At 47.0% G+C, this 12,918-nt stretch overlaps 1 protein-coding gene across 1 annotated transcript in view; it reads right to left on the reverse strand.

Moving 5' to 3' along the window:
• Window positions 1–1,980: 1,980 nt before the first annotated feature.
• Window positions 1,981–12,918, reverse strand: part of Borcs5 (BLOC-1 related complex subunit 5) — a 64,169-nt gene continuing 53,231 nt past the window's right edge. Inside the window, exon 4 of the mRNA XM_021165048.2 lies at window positions 1,981–3,141. Within this exon, the coding sequence (XP_021020707.1) occupies window positions 2,914–3,141 (228 nt within the window). The 3' untranslated portion in view covers window positions 1,981–2,913. The remainder of the gene's footprint in view (window positions 3,142–12,918) is intronic.

Genomic DNA, 12,918 nt, shown 5'->3' on the forward strand with positions numbered 1-12,918 from the left:
GGCCCCATCTCTTAGGCTCCACCTCTTTCCAACAGTACCATTGTCTGGGGACTGGGCCTTTCATATTTATGGGCCTGTGAGGGGACATTAGCTTCAAACTAGTACTGAGGTTCAGGGAAATAGAAATCATTTACCAAAACTCAAGGAGAGAAACTTCCTTCCAGGACTCTCTGACAACTCCAGGCTGTTTCTTCATTCCATAACAACCTGTGTTGGACAGATATGCCATAGAATACTGAGAGGCCGCATAACGGTGTTCTGATGTGTCACTCGGCTCTCAGAGCACTTTGGGAAAGGACTCCGGAAGCCCTCAGCTCCTTCTCACAGCGGAGCCTTCATCCATGTGCCATGACTCCTCAGAGAAGCTGCTGACACTAACTCCCAGGCTGCAGAACCCCAGCAGTTGTGGACAGGGTGGCCTGGCCTGTGCCTCCTTTCAGCCCCGTCTTCCAAGTCTCACAGGAATGTGTCTGATGCCAGCCCCACTCCAGAGGAGACCAGGAGACCACCTCACCCACAGCAAGCAACAAGTTAAACTAGGACGACCATCAGAATAAGCTCTGGCCTGCCTAATTTCTTAAAAAAGAGAACTGTCTACTCCACCTTTCTTCCCTGCTAGGAAGTAAGGAGATGGCGGGAGAGGCCAGCCTCAGGCTGAGGTTGACATTCGCCAGCCAAGGAGAGCTGGAGGTGGCACCTGATTCCTGTTCACACACTCTGCGGACAACTGGCCCTTCTTCTTTCTTTGAAGGTTTATGAACAGGTCTCTATGCACAGCGCTGGGTTCCTAATATCCTAGAAACTCAAGAAAAGACAATGGTGGTGGTGGCTTTAAAAATGCCTCCTGCCAGTCTAGGTGAAAAAAATGAGAGCCCACTGCCTTACTGTTCAACTTTCTGCCCGTTTCAAACTCGGAAGGAAAAAAAAAAAAGGGAAAACTATTTCTGAATATAAATGGGCTTCATCTAGCCACACCACATAACAAAATACTGTGGAAATAATACTAAGCAGTATGAGAAATCAAAAATAGTACAAACACTATGAGGGAAGAAAGAGCAATGAGTCCGAACTCAGTCTGGAACTAAAATCTTAATTATCTGACAATTGAGCGCACGAGACACTGAAAAACCACCCGGGGGTGACACCCAATGCAGGCCGCCCCTTCCTTCACCCTGCTGTGCTCGGTAATGACCGAGCTACAGACACTGTTGTAAACTGTACCTCCCAGGAAGTTGCCCTAGCAATGGCTAAACCACAGTCAGTGTAAGACCAATGGAGGTGAGATGATGGCCACTCCCCAGCTGCAGTGCCCCAGAGCTCTCAGCGCACCTTACCGCCTTCCTCCCTCGTGGTGAAGGAAAGCGTCAGCCCCCAAGAAGGGAGGCACAGCACAGCCAAGAGCCTGCCCAGAAAGTGGCGGCCCAGCCTGGGCACTTCAACATTAATATACTCAGTCACTGGGAACACACTAGACACAGTAGGGAGGGTAAGTGGTGCCTCTCACCTCAGCAGTGAGGGACCAGAGGCGGGAAGTAGCCACAAGGTCAGCTTAGCTGAGGAGTGAGTTCCAGGCCAGCTAGAAGTACATGGACCCTGTTCTAACCCCAACCCCATAAAAAGAAATGACTAGACATTACTATTTTTCCTTATGTCTCTTTAACCTTTTTCTTCCCTGTACTTCAGATATTCATGCCATTCAACTACCTGTGCCCTAACCCTAATCTGAGTTCTAAGAACACTGTAAGTTAATATCTGATTAAGAACCAGTACTTTTAGGGCCTGGTAGGATTGTTCAGTGGGTTAAGGTGCTTGTCAGGCAGGCCTCGGTCGATCCCCAGAATCCATACAATGCTGGAAAGAGAACCAACCCCCCAGAGTTACCTTCTGACCTCCAAGCGTGCACTGTGACAATCCTGCTCACACAACACACCATATACACCATCACAATTAAGAAAGAAAATTAAAAACTAAAAAATGAGATTAGAATCAGATCAAGTTTAGCTGCTACACAATAAATTAATCAGATTCACTTTAATCTTATAAAAACACTGAGGCTCTTCTGACACCTGACAGAATCTCTCTGGATTCTGGAGGAACACAGGGACGAAGGGGAGGCTGTAGACTCCCAGCCCTGACAGCCCCTCAGACTCAGCTCTTATCTTCAGGTCCGTCCTCTGCACTTAATTGCGTCTCTTCCTTCCACAGAAGTCCTGCGACGGGCAGCTCCTTCCCCAGCTTCACGCCCTACAGTCAGCAAGGCGGGCAGAGGCTCCATTGCCTCTTTAGTGTTCCTGGCACATCAGTGGAGATCCAAGGGTCTCGCATGAGAGAGGGTGGGAGCAAATGTCAGTGCAAACCTTGTTATGGAAGCCAAGGTCTGCCAGGCTGGCAGAAGCCTGAGCTCTGTATGGAAAAGCAGGTCTAATGGGAAACACCTTCATGAGTGCATGAAGGCAGTCTTCAGTTTCCAGTGACCCACAAAAGGGGCATGGTACCGGAAAAACACAAAGATGGTGTTCTGGCAGGACAGGAAGACAGTGCCAGATACCTCCTTGATGTGATGGGGGCCAATGCATAGGAACAGTAGCTGGAGCCAGTCAGCACTTATGTTTACAACCACAGATCAGAGAGCCTGCATAAAGTCTCCCGAGGCACCAAAAAGAACAGTTCCTTAGCATTTTCTCCACAGTTTCACTGCAGTACCTAGACTACTCACACTTTTAATTCAAAACATCAGAGCAAAATAAAAATAACTCTTGATGCAAAGTTCTTTACAGGATTTCTGGGAATTCAACTGTCCCAACTTCGGTTATCAAGAACTACCACACTGGAAAGTCCATGTGGGTCAAATACATCTAGGCAAACAGGGCCCAGGGGAAGGCTGGAGGAGCTGTGTGCGCAGGCATGTGCCTGCTAGTGCCGCTCCCGCTCAGGCCTCATGCTGAAGGGCTCCAGGCGCTCAGCCTCTGGCAGCATGCTGTTGAGCCTCTCCATCAGTGGCACCGTCTGGTCTATGCCCATCTGGATGCGGCGCAGGATGGCCGACATCTCATTCACCTTCTGGATCTGCTCTGCATACTTGGCATATCTTTTCTGGCGCTCCTGCATGAAGCAAAATAGGGTTTCCACGGACAGATCCATCTGCAGGAAGTGAAGAGACAAAAGCATTACAGTCTGCTTACCCTGTTGTCTCGAGCAGTGGGTCTCAACCCAGCTCTTCACAGGGGTCGTTTTCAGACTTCCTGCATCTCAGACATTTACATGGGGATTCATAACAGAAGCAAAGTTACTATTCTGAAGCAGCAATGAAACAGTCTCATGGTTGGGGTCACCGGAGTATGAGGAAGTGTATTGGGAGGGCTAGGCGTGCTGCTGGAGGCAGAGGAACCTGACTGTGTGAGAGGCAGTGGCCGTCTGTCCGAGGACTACTGCAACCTATTCTGGGATGCCTGGGGGTGTGTGCTACTCATCACATTCCCTGCTGAGACTCTCCATGGAAGAGTTCCCTGTCTCTTACACTGCACTTACGTTTGGCTCTGTTGAAGTGAACAGACCCTTGCCACCATGTCACCACCAGTCCCAGAATATGCTGTCCTAGAAGGAACAGGCACTGTTCCCCAACCCAAGTGTGCAGTGGGCTTTACCATACAGCTGGGCGTGCTTGCAACTTCACACACCATGACGAAATTACACACACAGTTCTCTGTGTCTTTGTTCTTCGTTCTTTGTCTCTGTCGTCAAAGGACCCACAGCTATAACCAGAGTTGTAGGAATGACAGAATTACACACAGATATCTAACCCAGTGACTTGGTAATGTTGTGATCAGTCGGGGGACTACAGGGAAGGCACAGCTCCTATGGCAGACCAACATGCCAACTGCACCTCCAGCCCACAAGGGAGCCTTACAACATCATGTTAAACTCTGTACACTGCCCGGAAGGCCCTTTTCCCTCCTGGGCACATCTGTCACAGGTAAAGAGGGCACTTCCTGTGTTTTGCATGCCTGTGCCCCTCTGCAAGGGCCCCACATCTATGCATGTATCCTTCCCTTCCCATATACTTATACTTTTGTTTTAGTTTTTTTTTGTTGTTGTTTTGTTTGTTGTTGTTGTTTGTTTTTTTGTTTTTCGAGACAGGGTTTCTCTGTGTAGCCTTGGCTGTCCTGGAACTCACTCTGTAGACCAGGCTGGCCTTGAACTCAGAAATCTGCCTGCCTCTGCCTCCCAAATGCTGGGATTAAAGGTGTGTACCACCACGCCCAGCATACTTACACTTTTGAGACTCTCATTCCACCCTAAGCTCTCTATGGAAGAGTTCCTCCATAAACATTACTCCAGCTGTCATGTGGTCTCCTTTTTCCCTCCTCCCCAGCCTCTCCCCTCCTATCTACGCCTTTCCCGCTGTATGCTGGAGCCCAGGATGTCTTACCATGTAGAGTTTCTGAAGAAAATTCTGACAAAAATGAGAGCAAGGCCAATCCTACTTTTACACAGGGGGGTGGGGAGATAGGGCAGGATAGACACACAGACAGACAGCATTAGTACTTCAGCTGATCTTTAAAGCTTAGAGATAGAGAGGACCGGGTGACAGGGCCCTGAGGAAGCAGCGTGCCAGCAACTAAGTGCCACTGCTGGCCACTGTCAGGGCCTGCCAACATGCCCCAAAACTGAGTCCCTTGGGAGGGAAGATAGAGCCAGCACAGCTCACTTCAGCTGCTCAGACTCTGGCGTCTTCTCCAGTCATCACGTTATCTACCTTGCTGGGAGACAGACACATGAGCCAGGCATTGGAGTTTACCTGAACTGACCTCAGAGGCTCCTGTGGGCCATGGCGAAGGGGCCTGGCAATCAACTCATCAGCCCTGACACGCAGCTCAGTGCTTTTACAACCATCTTGTAAAGTGTTTGTTCCGATGCACACACTTTCCTGCATGGCCCCATGTCCAGCTGGGCATGCGGATACTGCTCAGTGGAGTGACTCTCAGGACATGCCCTGTGCCATGCTGGCTCCCACGGACAGAGACACTCAGACCCAGACTCCTACCCACAGCACTCACTGCGCACAGTAGCATGATGCTCCACTGGCTGCTAACGAGACCACTCACTGGCTGCTATTGATACTGTACGGTTCCAGGAAACACAGGCAGACCCAGAAAGAGAAAAGTCGGAGTAACTAGGTTACAGGAACTTCCACAAGAAGCCCCAACTATTTAAACAAACAATTTGATTTTCCAATAAACAGTGAACTACTGTTTACTCTCTACAACTTGTGTTTGAAACCCCTTGCCCTGCTGTGTTCTAGTGCATTATGGTGGCCGTCAGTCACGGAAGCCCCCTCAGTTGGAACTTTTCTCAGTCGCCAACTGCTAGTGTGTCTCTCATGGACTGCTTGTCTCCCCTCTGCTACAGCACAGGGAGAACTACAGGTAAGGTAAACTAGAGGCCCGGGTGACTTTGTGGGCCAGAGCAGTGCCTGCCCGAGGGAGAAGCAGTCTCCCAGTTTACAGGAGTGTCTGCAATGCCAGGCTTCCTGCGACACCAGCACAGTAAAAAGGCGATGCTGCTGCCCTCAGGAGCTCAGGGTTCAGTCAGCCTCCTCGTCAAGCCTCGTCCTCCACTCCACACAGTCTCTGGTAGCAGGATGTTTCAAAGGACCACCATACACACACCATGGTGCCCCACACATAGATAGAAAATAGAAAAGAAAAAGGCAAGCCACATACAAAAAATATCCACAACACATACATTTAATAGACTTGTATCCAGAAAACCAATTACTATTGGCAAGTAATGTTTTTTTTTTTTTTTTTTCTTTTTGGTTTTTCGAGACAGGGTTTCTCTGTGTAGCCTTGGCTGTCCTGGAACTCACTTTGTAGACCAGGCTGGCCTCGAACTCAGAAATCCGCCTGCCTCTGCCTCCCGAGTGCTGGGATTAAAGGCGTGCGCCACCACGCCCGGCGGCAAGTAATGTTAAAAACAAAACAAAACAAAACAAAACAACCCCATCAAGTCCTATCAGGACACCAGGGACATTCTGTATAGAATCAGGAAAAGTGCTGCGAAAACCTCGCTGAGCCACAGTGGAGCCTGAGCAGAGCAGCCCTGGAGGAAAGCACAGAGCTAGAGGTGTTACCATACCTGACTCTAAGATGTACTATGAAGCTAGAGAAGTCAAAACACACACATCAACCAATGGACGAAACGGAGCCCAGAAGTGAATCCATGTGTTTACAAAAGAGTAGTCAACCTAGATGTTCCTCGAGAGATGGCTGGTACAGTGCAGGACAGACACAGGAGAGTCTGTTTAGCTGTAAGAATGAATAACAGAAAGGACTTGTGTCATCTGCAAGGAGACAGACAGAGCTGCAGACTGTCATCTTAAGTAAAAGAAGGAAGTAGCAGAGACTAGATGATTTTCTGTCTTACCACTATAAAGACTTCACAAAGCTGTTACCACACTGAAATATGGCATTCGGGGAAAGCTAAAGCTGTGTTCCCAGACCACAGTTGTGAATATTTGGCTTCAGAATAACCTAGCTTACTCTCTGAGGTGAGAGCTTTGTTTTTACACGATCGTAAAATCTCTAAGGCGTGTGACTCTGCTATGTTAAACACCAAGTGACTATGTTCTTCGTTGTAAACTTCGGACCTGTGAAATCTTACAGCTTACCTCCCCTCCAAGTCTCCTGACAGAACCATCTCACACCACGAAAGGAAGCAAGTCCTAGCTACCCACAAATCCTTCCTGTTCTTTATCAGTTTGTAGTGCCAAGGATAGGCCCCCATGTCCCACGCTGGGCACATGCTCTGGACCTGGCCCCAAGTCTCTTTAGTCACCATTTCAGCTTTGAATATAAGCCGACTCCTCTAAACATTGGTCAGACCCAACATGCTCACAATAAAAATGTCTAAGTACACACAAGTGCATGTACTTTAGAAATACTTTAGCAGTGCTAGGCAAGCCTGAGCCGTCTCCCTGAGCCTTTCTAAGACATTCTGAAAAACTGCTCAGCACAAGGCACACACGTCTTTAAACCCACACTGGAGAGGAGAGACAGGAAGGTGTCTGAGTTCAAAGCTAGCCAGTGACATAGTGACACATCAAAACAAAAACAGACTTCCACTTTTTTAAAACAATGCGTAAATAGAAAGGAAGTGTGAGCTGACTATTGCGCTATACATCTGTAGTCTCCGCACCAGAAAGACAGGAAGACTGGCAGGCTTAGAAGACTGAAGCCAGCCTGTGTGTCAAACCAAGATCTTATCACAAAACAAAATGATGAAACAAAACCAAAAACCCACTTTTGGGCTTAAGAAAATATGTCGCTGGGCGGTGGTGGCACACACCTTTAATCCCAGCACTCGGGAGGCAGAGGCAGGCGGATTTCCGAGTTGGAGGCCAGCCTGGACTACAAAGTGAGTTCCAGGACAGCCAGGGCTACACAGAGAAACCCTGTTTCGAAAAAAACCAACCAAACAACCCCCCCCCAAAAGAAACTATGTAAAGATTGAGGATTCTTCTCATCATTTAAAAGTACTGTTTAAAAAGTAATGTTCAGCTTTAATGTAATGTCTATGCGAACTTAAGCCTCAAGATGAACTTTGATTTGATCTCAGTAGATAGCTCACCTTCTCTGCACAGAATTCCTTCCTCCCACGGAAAAGGCACTAGAATGTGGCACCAGGGAGCAAGAGGCCATGGGGGACAAGGCTGCCTGACCAGTGGCTGTCTGCCATCTCAGTTCCACCTCCATGCTGGCTTTGTTCCCTCTCTATCTGGATAGACAAGGCAAAAACACGCAGGGATGCACAACTCTGCTCTCTTCCTGAAGAGCTGAGAGGGAAAACGAAAACCACTCAGTGAATTGTTAGGTCAGCGACAGTCTATGGGACCTGGCCATGACCAGATTTGCCTACTTGATGATGGTTGTTCCCAACAAAACAGTTTTTACCTCAGAGTTTGTTCTGGAGCCAAATATAAGTGACAGGGGCCTGAGAACAGATTTAGGTTACCCCAAATACCACGCTCTACTTGTAAGCATCTAATAAAGTTATAAAGTATTTATACTTAGAGACAACAGAAAGCTCTAAGTCAAGACACTTCTTAAATACATTGGTGGGAGCATCGGGTCCATGAGGGAACCTCGGCCATAAGTCTCAGATGTCCTCTGACCCACATTCTTAGCATCCAGGTTCACAGAAGCCAGTAATCTGTCAACTTACTGCCACAAAGTAACACAAGTGAGAAGTCATAGATTTAAATCCTGCTACTTGTATGGCTTTCAGAAGTCACTCTTAGCTTCTATTTTCTAAAATGAGGAATGAAGCACCTGCCTCTTATATCTCACAGTATTGACATTAAAATTATAAATGAGGGCTGGAGAGAGGGCTCAGTGGTTAAGAGTGTATTGATCTTCCAGAAGACCTGTCTTTGATTCCCAGCACTGATGTCAGGCTCACAACCATCTGCAACTCCAGCCCACGATGATCCAATGCCCCTGGATCCACGTACCCACTTACAGGTATACACGTATACACATAATTAAACCTTTTTAAAAGATACAAATGAGATGATATATGTAAATGTGACTTGTAAACAGAGCTATAAACTACAAGATCATATTATTCCAACAAGTCTCACTGAATGGAAGTTTGTTCTTCACAACACTCAAAGTTAAATTCCTAGATTATATGACCACATTCAAAGAAAACTGCTTTACCCCTGACCTCCCTTCAATGCATCTGCTTAGAGCTGCAGTTAGCAAAGCTACAGGATTAGCACTCCCCGTAGGCAGAGTCTAGAGGTGTGGTTACAGCCTCCTCATTTCCCCAGAGAAGACAGAAGCAGCCACGGCCCATGAGAAGATGTAATGTCTCTGGTCATTTGGTAAAGGAACATCAAACCATGGAGACTGCTTCTCATCCACTAGGAGGCCTAACCCAAAAGAGAGACCAGCAAGGGCCGGTGATGATGTGGAGAATCCAGCAACCCTCGCCCCTCCTGCAAAGTGGAATGGCCACTTCGGTGACCCATCTGATCATTTCTCACAAAGTTAAGCAGAGGGTTATCGATGGCCAGCAGTTTAACACCCAGGAAAATACACGAGGAAACCAAAATATGCACAACCTTATACATCAGTGTTCACAGCACCATTCTTCATGGTAGGCAGACACAGAAATAACCCACATGTCCATCAGTGTAGAAAGGACAGCAAAATGTAGTATGCCCACAGGCCAGAATACCATTTGGCTATCAAATCAAATGAAATGTTGACAGAAACTCAGCAGTGTTTGGAAAAACCTCAGCAGTGTTCCTCTCAGTGAAGGAAGCATGACACAAATGGTTACATATCATAAGACTGCTTTCACAACTAAGGCCCCACAAGAGCACTGTATAGAGACAGACAGTAGACCTGAGCCTACCACGTGGTAGGGGATGGGGAGTGACAATGTGTACAGTTTCTAGGATAGGGCAAGTGTAGAACTGGTTGTGTTAGTTACACAACCCTTGACTTACTAGAGACCACTGAACTGTACACTGTGAAATGGGTAAGCTATGAGACCCACATCTCAGTCTTAACAAATAAACAAGCCCAATACCCGAACTTCCTTCCACACCTGTAATAGCACTAAGCACAGGCTGTTCTAAATCTGACCTGGAATGAGAGCCTGTCCTGACACTGGACCCCAGATGGCCAATTGCAAAGGATTAGAGTTCAGAATGATGAAACCCATTTGGCAATCCTGAACTAAACACTGTCCAGTGGCCCTCAAACAAATCACTGTGGCCAAGTAAAACATTACAAACCCAAGGAAGCTGGGAGCACAGGCCACAGAACAACTAGCAAGAGAGAAGCTGGGTGCTCAGTCCCATGCTTTCCTGTGACAATACAAGGGACAATGGAGAACGCAGAGCTCCTCTCTCTCTCTCAGAGCCCCTTCTTTCTTGTTCTGACATTGGCTGGTACTGGCCACAGTCTTATTTTTTAATAAAAAGTAAGAATCCTTATGGAGCTGCTGGGCGTGGTGGCGCACACCTTTAATCCCAGCACTCGGGAGGCAGAGGCAGGCAGATTTCTGAGTTTGAGGCCAGCCTGGTCTACAGAGTGAGTTCTAAGGCAGCCAAGGCTACACAGAGAAACCCTATCTCAAAAAAAAAAAAACCAAAAACCAAAACAAAACAAAAGAATCCTTATGGAGGACAGTTTGATGTATGTGTATACAGTGAAAAGATATTTGCAGTCAGGCTATTTCTCTTACGCTCCTGACTGGAGGCACCTTCAAGGTCTCCATCCTACACCCTGGTCATTAAGTTTCCTCCAGGTGGCCCCACTGTCATGCAACGCCAGCCCATTATGGCCCATCAACCCCTCTTTATTCAAGTCACACTGCCACTTCATGTCTAATGGGGATTCAGACCACCAAAAGGCTGGAGTGGGCCATGCTCAACTCACAACTTTTGTGGGTCACCTAAGTTTTCTCCAGCCTTCTGGTCTACCTTTAGATCACCCCTTCCATTCCCACGGAAGACTCAGCATTCTCTTTTCTGAATGACTCTCTCTTGCACAATGACAGTGGATAGATGTTCTCATTAATTATACCACAGGCTGAATGTCGTGCGTTACCACATACTGCTATTCTGGAGTGACCTTGTTTCCCCAAGGAAAGTCCTGAAGACCATCATTCTAAACAGGCTGCAAGAACAGCTTTCAGAATAAGGTCCAGCCATTCATTCTCACGCATAGACTCTAACTCTGGAAATTAAAGAACAAAACTTCACTCCAGCAAATCGTAGCTAAGTTGATTTACAGAAAACAAAAATACAGTGTTGGGACTGGTGCTTTTGGTCATCCACAGAGTGACCTGGAAGGTGGAGCCAGGTATACAATATTCTCTGGTTCCCTCATTATATTAACAAGTGTGACAGATAATTTGCAAGTTACAGCTACTGTCTCCTGAGTATCCAGGAAATGGCAGACATGACTGTACACTCTACTTGCCTTACCTTTAGGTCCCATGACACTCCTCAAGGGAACTATCATATTCCTGCTAAACATGGGAAGTGGATTCTGAAAAGACAAAAATGCACCCAAGGTCACCCAACCTGTCCCAGTAAGGCAGCTCGCAGGCAGCCGCATCCACTTAACTTTTGCTCCTCTTTACAGAATCCATTCATTCAAATGTCAGAGCAAGCAAATGGTTTTCAAAACCCTAATGAAGGAATCTATATACCAATTTTTAGTGTTTTCCAGTAAGAAAACACTTGATTTCTACCATAAACACCAGCATTTACTTTAAAAAAAAAAAAGTAATGCATAACCAGATCTAACATGGACATTCTGAGTGGCTACTGCGAGGCTGGCATCTCTGTACACCGCATCCGACAGGCACCACCTTGACCTCACACAAAACAGGGAAAGCCAAGAGCCCTGCAAGATGTCCTCTAATAGAGGACGGCTGCTCCAGAGTTGTAGGCAGTTCACCTCACATCACCCAGCCAGCACCCAAGTCCAGATCTCCCGACTCCAAGAGCCACCACAGCACTGTCCCAGTCAGGTCCACAGTTAAGCCTGCTGACTACATTTTCTTTTCCATAATTCGTTCTGCCTAGCCACAAAATATAATTGTATGAGATCTAAAATTAAGTTTCTTGGGGCAACATTTACAAAAATCTATTGTTAAATAAGGTCAAAACTCAAAGGGCGATCTCAACAAATGCATGTCTCTGTGTGTTGGGACGAGGAAGGCGCTCAGGTGAGCCACGGGATGGAGTTAAGAAAGCCAGGCTGAGCAGAGCTCTAGCCACTTCCTTCTGCATTACGTAAACCTCCTTGGGCTCTCTAGTGCCCTGCCACTTCCTGTTGCGCAAGGACAAACAATGGGCAGACTGTCGCCAGTGTTTCCATTAATTACACCACAGGCTGAGTGGCATTGATTACCGCATACTGGACATTTTGAAATGACCCCATTTCCTTTGTTCAAATACTCTACCCAAGTGTTTCAGTAAAGGAACACAATTTACTCATGTCTTTGAGAGAATGAAGAGATACCAGCAGCTGGGGAATCTGAATGGCGTCATCACTGTTCCACTTATTATTTTATGGCTTGCCCAGCTTCCCTTTATGCTGGCTTCCCTTCTGAGCTATGTCTAACTAAGAAAGTAATCTTAAAACCTTGGTCAGTACCCTGAACAAAACCTGTTCGATCTGGCAGATCATGCCCCTCCCTGGACTTGAAAAGGCTACAGACAGCAGCAAATAAGAGAAAGAAAGAGCTCAATCAGGGTGTGTGGGCATAAGACAGAAGGCTAGACAGGAACTATGTGTGCATCAGAGTCTCGTACTCACTATAATTCTCAGCTCCAGGCCTAACACTGAGACCCTGGGGATGGAAGGCTAATACCAAGTACTGGGCCCCCAAAGTCAGAGAATAATGGGGAAAGACAGTCAGACAGATGAAGACCTCCAAACACACAGAGCTATCATTTAGGACTCCTTGTTTCAATGTCCAAGATGAAAGGAAAGTAAGTCTGTACAAGTTAAATAACATTCTGGTATTCTTACACAGTGGCAACCTGGATTAGCTAAGTGCTCTGTAATCCCTCTAAGGATCTCACAGTATGAGCACTGCCCCTGTGACCCAGAGAACAACTGCAGGTGTGGTTGAGATAAAGACCTCACTAAACTCCTCTACCATTGGCCTGAAGAATGAACCTGGGATGGTGACATCAGACTAAGGATTTGGTAATACCACCCCTGCCATCAGCCAGGAGCTATTATATTATAGCTAGCTATAAACTAGACTGGGTGGTTGCTCATGACTGATAAGTCTAGGGGCCCACATCATTTCCCACTCACAGTAGGTGTAACTATGCAAATTAATCCAGAAAACATTTCCCAGTTCTAAGGAAGAAGCAAG

This window comes from Mus caroli, unplaced genomic scaffold (genome assembly GCF_978045245.1).
Source record: "Mus caroli unplaced genomic scaffold, Mus_caroli_1 scaffold_7, whole genome shotgun sequence".
Lineage (NCBI taxonomy): Eukaryota > Metazoa > Chordata > Mammalia > Rodentia > Muridae > Mus > Mus caroli.